This window comes from Vicia villosa, linkage group LG5 (assembly GCF_029867415.1).
Source record: "Vicia villosa cultivar HV-30 ecotype Madison, WI linkage group LG5, Vvil1.0, whole genome shotgun sequence".
In the NCBI taxonomy this organism is placed as follows: Eukaryota; Viridiplantae; Streptophyta; class Magnoliopsida; order Fabales; family Fabaceae; genus Vicia; species Vicia villosa.
Genome location: NC_081184.1, coordinates 145220314 through 145238031, shown reverse-complemented (window position 1 = coordinate 145238031; position 17718 = coordinate 145220314). Strand labels below are relative to the sequence as shown.

Below are 17718 nucleotides of genomic sequence, written 5' to 3'. Positions count from 1 at the left end.
ACGGAGGATATACAAACATTGAAGTGCACCGTAAGTATTGATTTTTTCAATCACAAATGAAGTTACAAACATTGAACCATAACCGGCTTAATTCTGATTTGCGGATAAAAACGGGCCCGTAATTGAAATTAGGGATGTATGTATATGCTAATAGAAAATTAAAAACAAATTTTATGCATAAAATGATTATACCTTGTTTATTGTAATTTAACTCTCCAACATCTTCATGAGACTGAAACAATAAATTGAAATTGGCATCAATGACTCATTTATCATCAACCCAAAACAAATAAGTTCTAGCACCCTGCAAAAAGGGAATGAACCACTGCACATGAATGATTAATTAAATGAGTGATGCTTCCTGCTCTGGTGGCATCAATGACTCATACATCATCAACCCGAAACCAATTTGTTCCAGCACCCTGCATAAGGGAAAAAGACACAAGTCACTAAATCCTGCTCAAACATATACTTAACATTCTATAAGGTATTTTAATAGTTGTAACATCTCTATTCCTTATTGACTAACATGTTCAAGTCAGCTTGTCTTGTTCTCGTCAAAGGGAGTCTAAATATTTAAAGTCTACATTGAAGAAGAGGTTACAAATTATGTAGGTGTTGTCCTGAATAGGTACTAATTAAACTATGAGTATAGGTACTAATTGAAAAACTATATATCTCTTCATACACAAACATATGAAAGCCTTAATACAAATTCAAGTCAGCCTGTCTTTTAGAAGAGGTCTTAGTACTAAGGGATCAATCAACTAACACAGCTAAAACTATACACCCATTTATTTATTTGTATGAAGGTGTATTTTAACAATGCATTTAACTATATTTTAGTTTTTTTATTTTAAAAATTTTAGTATCCGGTCTTTTTGACAACTAATTCAAGGGGACCAATCTCACCGTTTACTTGTGGGGTCCCATTTAAAGCCAGAGGTAGCTTTGTATGGACTGACCCCACATGAATTGTTTGCATCCAACGGGATTTCAACCTGAGACCTTGAGAGTAGCATATTTTTTAGTCAGTAGTGGAGCCAAAAATTTTAGAGAGCCTGTGCAAAAATTCTACATCTGATTTCTACTAATTTTGCCATTGATATTGTCTAAAAATTCTGTCATTGATTTTGTCCAAAAATTTCACACCCTGTTTTTACTAATTTTACCCTTAATTTTGTCTAAAAATTACTAATTTTACTCCTGGCGTTATCTAAAAATGCAACGAAATGAGGGGTTGAGCCAGGGCGCGTGCCCGGGCTTGCTGCGCTGTAGCTCCGCCCATGTTTTTAGTTAATACTTACTAAAATAGACTTTCATAAAAATAAATGGAATATATATATATATATATATATATATATATATATATATAGCGTATCCGGTAAGAACTAATATTTATGTGAGAAACGAGAACTATTAATATCAATCGTTGGATTAATTAACATATAAGATTTAAAAATTTCATATGAAGATCACCTCACTGAATTTTATCTAAACTTTCCATAAGAAGAGATTCTTACTTAAAGTAATTCTACTTGATGAATTAATCATTATTAAAATAATTTTTATAAACATACTTAATATAATTAGGATATAAATATAAAATATAGTTTAAATTATTTAATATTTTTATTTGAAATTAAAATTATCTAAAACTATAAATATTTTTCAAGACTAAAACCATAATTCCAAAATAAATTTTTGAAAAATAAAATTAATTTTAAGATAATCATAAACATAAATTGTTTACTCATCTTACTAGTATTAAAATTATTTTTAAATAAAACTAAGTCGTATAAATTTCTTTATAAATCTTAACTCTTAAAACAAAATTAAATTAAAAAACTATTTTAAAGTTGTATCTTGCATAATATAAAATTATATTTTAATAATTTATTTTGATAAATTAATTATTGTAGACTTACTTTTAAAATCAAACAAGACTCTCGATATTTTAATAACAATTTAATCATCTAATAAAATTTACTATATTTTTTTTTACATGCTCATTCCTTAAATTATTCCAAAAGAAAAATTATGAAAATTAAAATTAGTTTTAAAATAATCAAAAACATAAATTGTTTACTCACCTTACTAGTATTCCAAATAATTTTTTTAAAAAACATTAACTCTTTAAAATTAGTTTAATTTTTAAAAAAAATTAAAAATTATATATTGCATAATATAATTTACGACTTAGTTTTAAGACCAAACAAGACTCCCAATATTATAATAACAATTTGATTATCATAATATAATTTACAAAAAAAATCTTACACTAATCACATAGCTCTCCTTAAATTATAATTTTTTACTTCATAGTATTTATTGCAAAGAATAAATTGTTTTTGAAATATTGAGAGTCTTGTTTGATTTTAAAACAAGTTATTTGCCAAAACAAATTGTGAAAAATATAATTTATGAAATATGAGATAAAATGTTAAATTTTATTACGATAAAATGCCAGACATAATTTAAGGGATGAGCTATGTGATTAAGTTTTAAGAGTTAAGATTTTTAAAAAAATTTATATGGCATAGTTTTATTTAAAAATAATTTTAATACTAGTAAGATGAGTAAACAATTATGTTTTTAGTCTTGAAAAAGAAATATTTATAGTTTTAGATAATTTTAGTTTCAAATAAATATTTAAATTATTTAAATTATATTTTATATTTATATCCTAATTATATTAAGTATGTTTATAAAAATTATTTTAATAATATTAATTCATCCAGTAAAATTACTTTAAGTAAGAATCTCTTCTTATGGAAAGTTTAAATATTGAGTGTAATAGATAAAATTCAGTGAGGTGATCTTCATATGAAATTTTTAAATCTTATACGTTAATTAAATCCAACGATTGATATTAATAGTTCTCGTTTCTCACATAAATATTAGTTCTTACCGGATACGCTCTCATATATTGTACATATATATATATATATACATATATATATATATATATATATATATATATATATATATATATATATATATATATATGTTGTTTTCTTTTTTATATAAAATATTATATTGTTTAATTTTTTATAATAATATAATATAATATTAAAATTTTAATAATATTAATATTATTTTTAAGGGAGTTGAAATAATTGTAGATCTTTGAAACGGCCTAATCACTATACAAATCTAATGGCATATTACATGTTGTGATTGACCCAGTGTAGGAATATAATGCAACTATGATGTTCATCTATCCCTTAAAGAGAAGAAAAATAACGTGTGCTTACTATAGAGAGGCACTGTCTCAAAACAAAACTTGAGTTTTTTGTTCCAATGATATAAGATAACAAAAAAAGAAACAAGAAAGAAAAAATATGTGATTAGAATACAAGTTTGCTCCATGTTTCAAGTATATGAATGAATGCATCCCATCCACATAAGCCAACTAAGGATCATGCCCAATGTTCCCTCTATGACACACTTACACAGTTAAATATTCCATTTTACCCCATTAAAAGACAAGATACATAAGACATATATGCTCCGAATTTGATTTGATTTGTTCAAAATGGTTGGACTTATTTAATAATTATTCATGATGATGATGATATCTTTGAAATAAGTGATGATAGAACAATGTGCTTAGAATATTGTACAAATTTCCAAAAGGCAGACCAAGACAAACTGGCACTTGGAGGTTCCATCACAAGGTAGACTGGGACCCAATTTCTCAGCAAACGAATCTAATCAAGATTATTATTCTCTTGGTTTCATTACATCAAATTGGGGAATATATCCACCATTTTATTTACAAAACACTAGAGACAGTGAGAGTGTAGGACCCATATTGCAGTAACTATTTGCCTATTTTAGAATCATCCCTCTAGGCTCTTGTGCAGACAGCAAAAGTGGAATTTGATTGATTTCATGTGCTACAAATCCTAAGTCCTAATTAATCTGGTGCTACAAAATTAGATAAGTATCCATTAATTAATCTACAACTCATGTTTGATCGGAACAACGGCTCAGGCTAGGGTGAGAGACCTGTTTAGGTCTCTCACCGTGAGAGACTTCAAAAATTTTTTTTTTTGGGTTTAAATGAATATAATGCCATTGGATCAGATTTGAACATATGATAGTAGGGTGCACCCAACACACAATAACACTCCATAAAGTAAGAGACCTGTTCCCAATGTCTGCTGCTACAGTAAAAAGGAAAAAGCAAGTCAGCAAATGATTAGCATTAAATGATACAGTACTTAATAAATTGACATCGTTGCAAGCAAAGCATGATAAATGGGCCTTTTTAATTCTGCATCATTTTGACATTGCAAGCATAAAAATGATAAAAACTTTATTTTGCTATAAAACTAAGAAATGTTAAATTCTGTATAAAATTAAAATTTGCATTAAAATTATAATTAATATTATTTTTTATTTAAAAACTTGATGTTTTCTTAAAATTTAAAAAATAAATAAAGTTTAAATAAATAAATCTAACGTTAATTCTATTTTGTAAAATTTAAAATTTGATTTTTTTAATTTAAAAAATAAATTATGTTTAACTTATTAAATCTCACGTTAATTTTAAATTTGTTTTTTTCTAATTTAAAAAATAAATTATGTATAAATTTAGAAATCTCACGTTATTTTAAATTATAATTTTTTTATTTAAAAAAAAATTTATTTTCACGTTTAAATAAATTATTTTGACGTATAATAATAATATTAATAATAATAAAAAAACTATAATAATAATAACACATAGTTATAATAATAATAATAATAATAATAATAATAATAATAATAATAACCAAAATAATAATAATAATAATAATAATAATAATACATAGTTATAATAGTCATAATAATAATAATAAAAATAATAATAATAATAATAATAATAATAATAACAAAAATAATAATAATAATAACCATGTTACAAAAGAATTGATGATGGTCAACTATGTGCGAAGCGTGTTACAAATGAGCTGATGAGTGTCAACTATGTGTTAACCATGTCAAGGAGTCAACTGATGATGATAAACTATGTGTGAAGCGTGTTACAAATGAACTGATGATGTCCGACTATGTGTTAACCATGTAAGGGAGTCAACTGATGATGGTCAACTGTGTGCGAAGCGTGTTACAGATGAGCTGAAAACGGTCAAGTATGTGTTAACCATGTCGAAGAGTCAACTGATGATGGTCAACTATGTGTGAAGCGTGTTACAAATGAATTAATGACGGTCAACTATGTGTTAACCATGTCAGGGAGTCAATGACAGTCAACTATGTGCGAAGCGTGTTACAGATAAACTGATGACGCTCAACTATGTGTTACCCATATAAGGGATTCAATTGATGATGGTAAACTATGTGTGAAGTGTGTTACAGATGAATTGATGATGTCCGATTATGTGTTAACCATGTCAGGAATTCAACTGGTGATGGTAAAATATGTGTTAACCATGTCTGGGATTCAACTGATGATGGTCAAATATGTGTGAAGCGTGTTACAGATGAACTGATGATGGTTAACTATGTGTTAACCATGTCAGGGAGTCAACTGATGATGGTAAACTATGTGTGAAGCGTGTTACAGATGAACTGATGATGTCCGACTATGTGATAAACATGTCAGGGAGTTAACTGATGATGGTCAACTATGTGCGAAGCGTGTTACAGAAGAGCTGATGACGGTCAACTATGTGTTAACCATGTTAGGGAGTCAACTCATGATGGTCAACTATGTGTGAAGCGTGTAACAGATGCATTGATGACAGTCAACTATGTGTTAACCATGTCAAGGAGTCAATTGATAACGGTCAACTATGTGCGAAGCGTGTTACAGATGAACTAATGATGGTCAACTATGTGTTAACCATGTTAGGGATTCAACTGATGATGTCAGACTATGTGTGAACCATGTCAGGAATTCAACTGATGATGTCAAACTAAGTGTGAACCATGTCAGGGATTCAACTGACGATCAAAGTATGTGTGAACCATGTCATGGATTCAACTGATGATGTCGAACTATGTGTGAACCATGTAAGGGATTCAACTGATGATGGTGAACTATGTGTGAAGCATGTCAGGGATTCAACTGATGATGTCCAACTATGTGTGAACCATGTCAGGGATTCAACTGATGATGTCAAACTATGTGTGAACCATGTCAGGGATTTAACTGATGATGTCAGACTATGTGTGAACCATGTCAGGGATTCAACTGATGATCAAACTATGTGTAAACCAAGTCAGGGATTCAACTGATGATGGTAAACTATGTGTGAACCATGTCAGGGATTCAACTGATGATGGTAAACTACGTGTGAACCATGTCAGTGATTCAACTGATGATGTCAAACTATGTGTGAACCATGTCAGGGATTAAACTGATGATGTCAGACTATGTGTGAACCATGTCAGGGATTCAACTGATGATGTCAGACTATGTGTGAACCATGTCAGGAATTCAACTGATGATGTCAGATTATGTGTGAACCATGTCAGGGATTCAACTGATGATGTCAAACTATGTGTGAACCATGTCAGGAATTCAACTGATAATGTCGAACTGTGTGAACCATGTCAGGGATTCAACTGATGATGTCGAACTATGTGTGATCCATGTCAGGGATTCAACTGATGATGTCGAACTATGTATGAACCATGTCAGGGATTCAACTCATGATGTCGAATTATGTGTGAACCATGTCAGGGATTCAATTGATGATGTCGAACTATGTGTGAACCATGTCAGGGATTCGAATGATGATGTCAAACTATGTGTAAACCATGTCAGGGATTCAACTGATGATGTCGAACTATGTGTGACCCATGTCAGGGATTCAACTGATGATGGTAAACCATGTGTGAACCATGTCAGGGATTCAACTGATGATGTCGAACTATGTGTGAACCATGTCAGGGAGTCAACTGACGATGTCGAACTATGTGTGATCCATGTCAGGGATTCAACTGATGATGTCGAACTATGTATGAACCATGTCAGGGATTCAACTCATGATGTCGAATTATGTGTGAACCATGTCAGGGATTCAACTGATGATGTCGAACTATGTTCGAACCATGTCAGGGATTCAACTGATGATGGTAAACCATGTGTGAACCATGTCAGGGATTCAACTGATGATGTCGAACTATGTGTGAATCGTGTCAGGGAGTTAACTGACGATGTCGAACTATGTGTGATCCATGTCAGGGATTTAATTATGATGGTAAACCATGTCTGAACCATGTCAGGGATTCAACTAATGATGTCGAACTATGTGTGAACCATGTCAGGAAGTCAACTAACGATGTCAAACTATGTGTGAACCATGTCAGGGATTCAACTGACGATGGTAAACTATGTGTGAACCATGTCAGGGATTCAACTGATGATGGTAAACTAAGTGTGAACCATGTCAGGGATTCAACTGATGATGGTAAACTACGTGTGAACCATGTCAGGGATTCAACTGATGATGTCAAACTATGTGTGAACCATGTCAGGGATTAAACTGATGATGTCAGACTATGTGTGAACCATGTCAGGAATTCAACTGATGATGTCAGACTATGTGTGAACCATGTCAGGAATTCAACTGATGATGTCAGACTAAGTGTGAACCATGTCAGGGATTCAACTGATGATGTCAAACTATGTATGAACCATGTCAGGGATTCAACTGATAATGTCGAACTATGTGTGAACCATGTCAGGGATTCAACGGATGACGGTAAACTATGTGTGAACCATGTCAGGGATTCAACTGATGATGGTAAACTATGTGTGACCCATGTCAGGGATTCAACTGATGATGGTAAACCATGTGTGAACCATGTCAGGGATTCAACTGATGATGTCGAACTATGTGTGAACCATGTCAGGGAGTCAATTGACGATGTCGAACTATGTGTGATCCATGTCAGGGATTCAACTGATGATGTCGAACTATGTATGAACCATGTCAGGGATTCAACTCATGATGTCGAATTATGTGTGAACCATGTCAGGGATTCAACTGATGATGTCGAACTATGTTCGAACCATGTCAGGGATTCAACTGATGATGGTAAACCATGTGTGAACCATGTCAGGGATTCAACTGATGATGTCGAACTATGTGTGAATCGTGTCAGGGAGTTAACTGACGATGTCGAACTATGTGTGATCCATGTCAGGGATTTAATAATGATGGTAAACCATGTCTGAACCATGTCAGGGATTCAACTAATGATGTCGAACTATGTGTGAACCATGTCAGGAAGTCAACTAACGATGTCAAACTATGTGTGAACCATGTCAGGGATTCAACTGACGATGGTAAACTATGTGTGAACCATGTCAGGGATTCAACTGATGATGGTAAACCATGTGTGAACCATGTCAGGGATTCAACTGATGATGGTAAACTACGTGTGAACCATGTCAGTGATTCAACTGATGATGTCAAACTATGTGTGAACGATGTCAGGGATTCAACTGATGATGGTGAACTATGTGTGTACCATGTCAGGGATTCAACTGACGATGGTAAACTATTTGTGAAGCATGTCAGGGATTCAACTGACGATGGTAAACTATGTGGAAAGCATGTTACAAATGAACTGATGATGGTCAACTATGTGTGAACCATGTTAGGGATTCAACCGATAATTGTAAATTATGTGTTAACCATGCCAGGGATTCTACTGATGATGGTAAACTATGTGTGATCCATGTCAGGGATTCAATTGATGATGGTAAACTATGTGTGAACCATGTCAGGGATTCAACTGATGATGGTAAACTATGTGTGAACCATGTGAGGGATTCAACTGATGATGGTAAACTATTTGTGAAGCATGTCAGGGATTCAACTGACGATGGTAAACTATGTGGGAACCATGTCAGGGATTCAACTGATGATGTCGAACTATGTGTGAACCATGTCAGGGATTCAACTGATGATGTCGAACTATGTGTCTACCTTGTCAGAGATTCAACTAATGATGTCGAACTATGTGTGAAACGTGTCACGGATTCAACTGATGATGTCGAACTATGTGTGAACCATGTCAGGGATTCAACTGATGATGTCGAACTATGTTTGAAACATGTCAGGAATTCAACTGATGATGTCGAACTATGTGTGAAACATGTTAGGGATTCAACTGATGATGTCAAACTATGTGTCTACCATGTCACAGATTCAATTGATGATGTCGAACTATGTGTGAACCATGTCAGGGGTTCAACCGATGATGTCGAACTATGTGTCTACCATGTCAGGGATTCAACCCATGATGTCGAACTATGTGTGAACCATGTCAGGGATTCAACTGATGTTGTCGAACTATGTGTGAAACATGTCAGGGATTCAACGCATGAGGTCGAACTATGTGTGAACCATGTCAAGGATTCAACCCATGATGTCGAACTATGTGTGAACCATGTTAGGGATTCAACTGATGATGTCGAACTATGTGTGAACCATGTCAGGGTTTCAACTGATGATGTCGAACTATGTTTGAGACATGTCAGGAATTCAACTGATGATGTCGAACTATGTGTGAACCATGTCAGGGATTCAAATGATGATGTCGAACTATGTTTGAAACATGTCAGGAGTTCAACTGATGATGTCGAACTATGTGCCTACCATGTCACGGATTCAACTGATGATGTCGAACTATGTGTCTACCATGTCAGGGATTTAACTGATGATGTCGAACTATGTGTGAACCATGTCAGGGATTCAACTGATGATGTCGAACTATGTGTGAAGCATGTCAGGGATTCAACTGATGATGTCGAACTATGTGTGAAACATGTCAAGGATTCAATTGATGATGTCAAACTATGTTTCTACCATGTCAGGGATTCAACTGATGATGTCGAACAATGTGTGAACCATGTCAGGTATTCAACCCATGAAGTCGAACTATGTGTGAACCATGTCAGGGATTCAACTGATGATGTCGAACTATGTGTGAAACATGTCAGGGGTTCAACCGATGATGTCTAACTATGTGTGAACCATGTCAGGGATTCAACCCATAATGTCGAACTATGTGTGAACCATGTCAGGGATTCAACCCATGATGTCGAACTATGTGTGAACTATGTCAGGGATTCAACTGATGAAGTCGAAGTATGTGTGAAAGATGTTAGGGATTCAACTGATGATGTCGAACTATGTGTGAAATATGTCAAGGATTCAACTGATGATGTCGAACTATGTGACTACCATGTCAGGGATTCAACTAATGATGTCGAACTATGTGTGAACCATGTCAGGGATTCAACTGATGATGTCGAACTATGTTTGAAACATGTCAGGAATTCAACTGATGATGTCGAACTATGTGTGAAACATGTTAGGGATTCAACTGATGATGTCAAACTATGTGTCTACCATGTCACGGATTCAACTGATGATGTCGAACTTTGTGTCTACCATGTCAGGGATTCAAATGATGATGTCAAACTATGTGTGAACCATGTCAGGGGTTCAACCGATGATGTCGAACTATGTGTCTACCATGTCAGGGATTCAACCCATGATGTCGAACTATGTGTGAACCATGTCAGGGATTCAACTGATGTTGTCGAACAATGTGTGAGACATGTCAGGGATTCAACGCATGAGGTCGAACTATGTGTGAACCATGTCAGGGATTCAACCCATGATGTCGAACTATGTGTGAACCATGTTAGGGATTCAACTGATGATGTCGAACTATGTGTGAACCATGTCAGGGATTCAACTGATGATGTCGAACTATGTGTGAACCATGTCAGGGATTCAACTGATGATGTCGAACTATGTGTCTACCATGTCAGAGATTCAACTGATGATGTCGAACTATGTGTGAAACATGTCAAGGATTCAATTGATGATGTCGAACTATGTGTCTACCATGTCAGGGATTCAACTTATGATGTCGAACTATGTGTGAACCATGTCAGGGATTCAACCCATGATGTCGAACTATGTGTGAACCATGTTAGGGATTCAACTGATGATGTCGAACTATGTGTGAACCATGTCAGGGATTCAACTGATGATGTTGAACTATGTGTGAACCATGTCAGGGATTCAACTGATGATGTCGAACTATGTGTCTACCATGTTAGAGATTCAACTGATGATGTCGAACTATGTGTGAAACATGTCAAGGATTCAATTGATGATGTCGAACTATGTGTCTACCATGTCAGGGATTCAACTTATGATGTCGAACTATGTGTGAACCATGTCAGGTATTCAACCCATGAAGTCGAACTATGTGTGAACCATGTCGGGGATTCAACTGATGATGTCGAACTATGTGTGAAACATGTCAGGGGTTCAACCGATGATGTCTAACTATGTGTGAACCATGTCAGGGATTCAACCCATAATGTCGAACTATGTGTGAACCATGTCAGGGATTCAACCCATGATGTCGAACTATGTGTGAACCATGTCAGGGATTCAACTGATGAAGTCGAACTATGTGTGAAAGATGTTAGGGATTCAACCGATGATGTCGAACTATGTGTGAAATATGTCAAGGATTCAACTTATGATGTCGAACTATGTGTGAACCATGTCAGGGATTCAACCCATGATGTCGAACTATGTTTGAAACATGTCAGGAATTCAACTGATGATGTCGAACTATGTGTGAACCATGTTAGGGATTCAAATGATGATGTCGAACTATGTTTGAAACATGTCAGGAGTTCAACTGATGATGTCGAACTATGTGCCTACCATGTCACGGATTCAACTGATGATGTCGAACTATGTGTCTACCATGTCAGGGATTTAACTGATGATGTCGAATTATGTATTTGTGACAAATATTATTAAGAAAAAGTAAATAACATGTAATCTTTAAAAAATAAAATAAAATGTTGTTAAAAATATAATTTCATTTTAATAAAAAATAATGAATTTTTTTAAATTGAGAGTAAATTGATTTTTTAATTAAGAATCATGATTTTTTTTATTGAAATATTTAGCATCATAATTACTTATTTTAGGAATCACATTTTTTAAAATGAAGAATAATTTGAGTTTTTAAAAATAATAAAAAATATATTTTATTTTATGATAAGGTATTATGATTTGATAAACTAAAACTTATTTGTTACCATAATTGGGAGAGACTATTTTTTAAAATAATCATGGAATTATTAAGTGGTCATTTATAACCATTAAATTAGAATCATGGAGTTATTAAGTGGTCATTTATAACAAGAAAATAATTCAAGAATCATACATTTCTTAAAAAATATTTAGAATAAAGTTTTATTTCAAAATATTATTTTTTAAACATTTATTTTAAATTTATAGAATTGATTAGTGACTTTCTTCTGATTATTTTAGAATAAAGTATTAGTATATAGATATACATTTTAATTTTTTCTATTCACAATTAAATTACTTTATACTCATTATTTATTATAACTTTCTTCTGATCATAATTAATTAAATTATTTTGTAAACATTATTTTATTATTATTATTTCGTACAGTAGTTACATTTTGATATTATTTTGTACTCATTGTTGTAAGTAGCCATTTGATTTGATAAAATTGTTACATTTTTAAATAGATTATGGAGTAATAATAAAATAATATAAAAATAACGAGTGCAAATAATTTAATTCTGATTAAAAGAAAATTATAATTAATAATGAATTTAAAACAATTTAATTGCTAATAGAATAAATTAAATGTATATCTATATATTAAAAGATTATTTCTTTCTCTCAAGCCACTAATTAATTTCATATACTAAAATAAATGTTTAAAAATTAATAGTTTTGAATAAAACTTGATTCTAAATATATTTTAATTTTTTCATGTTTGTTTTAATATACTAATTTAATTTTTTCATGTTTGTTTTAATCAATTTCATTTTGAATTTAAATACAAAATTCTATTTACTTAAATTAAACTATGAGTTTCTAGTAATTAGACTCTATCATTTATTTTAAATAAATAGAATATAATTTAATTTAAATGAAAAAATAAATTTATTTAAAATAAGAAGAAATTATTTTTTATTAAGAATCATGATTATCTTAAAAAATATTTAGAATCATATTTTATTAAAAATAAAAATATTTTTAAGCATTTCTTTTTATCTATATGAAATTTATTAATCCCTTGAGAGAAATAATTTTTTATTAATATATAAATATTATTTTAATTATGCCGTACATATAAGTATATATATATATAAAATATTTTTGTGAAAGAATATTTTATTAATTATAGAGTGCATAGAATATCTATATATGGAATGATTTAATTATGTGGGGAAAGTCAATATTTTATCAAGCTACCTTTTAATAGCCATTGAATTTAAAACAAATCAAAGGTTATAAATGACTGTAATAACTAGGTTATAAATCAAAGGTTATATATATATATATATATATATATATATATATATATATATATATATATATATATAGTGTATAAATTTATTAATAAATTTTGAAAAAATTGAAATTTTAGAAATTATTTTCCTTTCCCTCTTATATGCTAAAGGTTTCCCACAATTTTTTTCCATTCCCTCTCATTTTCCAAAACTTTCCCTCTTCTATTTTCAGCTTAAACAAAAAAAATTAAATTATATAAAAATAAGAATTTCAGAATTTTATGTACCCCTCTCTAATATTCACTTTCTCTCTAATTTGATATCTTCACATTCTTTCTATTCTATTTTATCTCTCTCAAAGCTCCCTCTCTCTTAATACTACCTTCTCTAAGAATTGCTATGGCTTCTAAGATGATCTGTTACATTTTTTCCCGATGATTTGTGAATTTGTTTTTTACTCAAGAATGACAAATATCAAGATGTTCTTGGACACTTTCAGAAAGATTTTGAAGACTGGGGTGTCCGCGAAGAATTTGGGTAAGTTTTAACCTAGAACCCTAATTCATCTCACATTGGCCTGCAAAATAATTAATTTTTTGGTCTAATAATATTGAGGAACAAAACTATAGGGGCGGAATTTGGTGGTTATGGATCAAGATCCAGATGCTGATTGTGTTAACCCTGAAGAATAGGTAGTGATAATTCATCTATTGTTCTATTTGGTTTAAATTGTAGTATATCACTTGTTTTGCTCATCACTTGCTGATGGGAAAGTTTCGATGATTAATTTGCCGCGTTTTAAGATTAGTGGTAGTTTGAGTCCTTCTGTTGCGAATTTAGGTTCTTTGGTTGATATTAGATTGGAGGGTAATCATATAAATGGTGTTGTGCCTAGTAATTGGACTAGTTTGATGAATCTGAAGTTGTTGGATCTGAGTGATAATGATATTTCTCCTCCTTTGCCGGTTTTTAGAAATGGGTTGAAACCTATGGTTGATGGGAATTCTTTGTTGAATGGTGGTGGAGCGAAAGGTCCTTCCTCTGGGAAAAACAGTACGTCGGGTGGATCGGGGAGTACGAGTGATGATACGAAGGGAGGGTCGGATTCAAGTTCGAGTGATTCGGTTGAAACGAAGAAATCCAAAAGGAAAAACGTGGTTTTGATTGTAGCTCCCATTGCTGGTGTTGCGGCTGCTGCTTTTCTGTTGATTCCGCTTTACGCGTATTGTTCGGATTGGTAAAACTCGCACCTAATGGCGAAAATTCTGTAGTGACTAAACTTGCTGGGACTTTTGGATACTTGGCTCCTGAATATGCAGGTGATTATTTTTTTCAGGTTTTTTTATACATTTCAAGAAAACCGATAAATTTTATTACTAATCCTCAGTTTTTTTGTTATATATATATTCAGTGACAGGAAAAATCACAACCAAAGTAGATGTTTTCAGTTTCGGCGTCGTGTTAATGGAGCTGTTGTCTGGATTGATGGCACTCGACGAGGATAGACCCGAGGAAAGCCAATACTTAGCAGCATGGTTCTGGAATATAAAATCCGATAAGAATAAACTAATGGCTGCAATTGACCCAACTCTCGAAATAACCGACGAAACATTCGAGAGCGTCTCAATTATCGCAGAGCTAGCCGGCCACTGCACAGCTAGAGAACCAAACCAAAGGCCAGAAATGGGCCATGCTGTCAACGTCCTCGCACCACTAGTTGAAAAATGGAAACCGTTTGACGACGACCCCGACGAGTATTCCGGCGTCGACTATAGTCTTCCACTTAACCAAATGGTGAAGGGTTGGCAGGAGGCGGAAGGAAAAGACACAAGTTATATGGACTTAGAAGACAGTAAGAGTAGTATCCCCGCGAGACCTACTGGATTTGCGGATTCTTTTACTTCGGCGGATGGCCGGTGAAACAAATGGTTGCTTGTCGCTTTGTTGAATGTTGCTATTTTATTTATTTAGTTTTTTTTAATCTTTTCTTAGGTGTAGATAGCATGCTATGATGCTCTTTCTGTCTAAAAAAATGCTAAGGCAAAATGTGAGAATGCTTGTAATTTCTACTATGTGTTACATTGAAGTGTTAATGGTTGTAGATAGTGGAGAAACAATCAATGAGAATGCTTGTAATTTGTTCATTCATTTATAAGTGTTTCAATGTTTTGTTGGTGAATGCACAACATACTGCATTGTAAATGTCATTTCTGCATTTATAAGGTTCATGAAAATGTTGTCTTGTTGGTGAATGAACTAGGTCCCCAAGTATACAGTTACAATGTCACATCTGTGTGCTGGAAAATAGAGGCAACAAAAATTATATTTGTTATATTATTATTATTATTATTATTATTATTATTATTATTATTATTATTATTATAGATTATAGAATTGGGTCCAAATCGGTGAGTGTGTAAAAGTATTTAATAGAAATGACCAATCCTTAAAATACAATAAATTGAAGGCTCGTGCTTAGCTGTTGGTGGTTCAAAATAAAAAAATTAGATACAATATCAATTATTTCATTGGTTTTACTAAGAAAAAAGTTATTTAAACACTTAAGTTTTATACATTATGTTTGAAAAATATTTTTTAGATTCGTATTCTGTTTTGTTTGATTACCAAAATATCTTGAATACTAGTATTAAACATCATTATACTCACTGAAAAATATCACAGTTTTTCCGTATTTGAAAAAAAACACACTTTTTCTTATAATTAAATTAAAATTAAAATAATATTAATCTAAAAATTAAATACTATATGTTTTTTTGACCGAATTAAATACTATCTTAAATAGAAATTAACAATTATTTATTGTAATCTTATTATGAGTGAATTAATATGTTTAAAAACATATAAATATAATAAATTGATTTAAAATATAATTAATAAATATGTAAAAAAAAAAGCGAAATATATTTGTAAGAGAAATAGGTGGAATTAATTATTGTTAATAACATAATAAATATAGGTCAAATTATTTCTTATTTATTTATTTAATAGTAATAAATATATGTCTCATATTTAATTATGTTTATTTAATTATGTTTATGACCACAAATATTTGACATGTATTTAATTACTAATTAAAGGCTGCAGAAAAAAAATAAGAATGAAGAAGTACAGTGGTAGAAAATGAAGAAGAAAAGAGAAGATGTGAGAGATGGAGAGAGAGGAGAATGTGTAAGGGAGGGTAGTGATATTGTGTGTGATAGTGCATTGGTTGATAGTGTAGACACCTAATCTAATCCTAATCTAATGGTTCTTATTCATTTGAGCCCAAAAAAAAAAATAAAAAATTAGTCTCTCACATGAGAGACCTATGAAGGTCTCCCACCTTAGACGGCGCCCGGAACAACACCAATATAAATCAGAACAGGAAAGAAGTGATCCTTCAACAGTCAAAATCAAAGCATAAAACAAACTTTTTGGAAGAGTTTCTTAAAACATCATGTATTATTTTTGCGAATTTTTCATTGCACCATTATACTTTCCCACAGTCTTATAGTGTTATTTCAAGGTTTTAAAATTTTTTGCCAGTGAAAAAATTATCGGGTCAAGTCGCGGACTACGTCATTCTTTTTAAGACGTTTCGTGTCACTATTCAAAATTATGCAAAGCAGTCGAACTATCGCGCTGCCTCCATGATAAAACAACTCAGTTCTATATTGTACAAGAGAATTTCTTCACCCACCTCCCAACCTTCTTGGCCACCTCCGGTGAATTTACCACAATACCCCTTGTTTCAGAAGTTCATTTCCGAAACTGTACTTTTTTTCTTGAAAAAGGTGTTTTCGGAAATGAACTTCCGAAAACGTGTTTTTTTTAATATAAAATATTGATTTCGGAGATGCATCTCCGAAATAAAGTGACTTTTTCAGAAAATGTGGTGTTTCGGAAGTTCATCTCCGAACGCACCCCCTGGGGAATTCGGAAATGAACTTCCGAAAATATGTCTGGACAGAATAAAATGAAAAACAACAACAATTCGCTTTATTTAATCGGGTGAAGATTACAACGATAATATTACATAAAATTAAAGTTACATATTGTTCAACACGGGTAAGTGGGGATGAGAGAGTGGTGGGGAGAAAAAAAGACTTCCAACGAAAATTAAAGTTACAATTCGCTTTATTTAATCGGGTGAAGATTACAACGATAATATTATCATCTTAGTTTTTGGAAGTGGTAACTCGGGCCGGAACATATGACGGAGGAGGTGGATGTCCGGAGGAAGAAGAACCGGAGGTACGTCCACCGCGACACAAAGGAGCCAATCAATGTAAGCTATAGTTTATCATTATCATCAGGGGACGTCATTACAAAAAATTGGGAAAAAAATCTTATTATTTTTAATCTTGATTTT

The 17718-nt window shown here is 32.3% G+C and overlaps 1 protein-coding gene across 5 annotated transcripts; it reads left to right on the top strand.

Moving 5' to 3' along the window:
- The first annotated feature begins 13639 nt into the window (after window positions 1–13639).
- On the top strand, window positions 13640–15494 carry LOC131602974 (receptor-like kinase TMK3). Of its 5 annotated transcripts, none has more exons than XM_058875210.1 (3): window positions 13640–13883; window positions 14320–14665; window positions 14758–15494. In XM_058875210.1, exon 3 carries the CDS (start codon window positions 14811–14813, stop codon window positions 15264–15266), a length of 456 nt encoding a protein of 151 aa, XP_058731193.1. In that variant the 5' UTR covers window positions 13640–13883; window positions 14320–14665; window positions 14758–14810; the 3' UTR covers window positions 15267–15494. The 5 variants fall into 5 exon arrangements, 3 of the variants coding, with proteins under 3 accessions (XP_058731193.1, XP_058731191.1, XP_058731190.1); XM_058875208.1 differs by having other exon boundaries at window positions 13640–14038; XR_009284207.1 differs by having other exon boundaries at window positions 13644–13883; window positions 13976–14665.
- Window positions 15495–17718: the final 2224 nt, after the last annotated feature.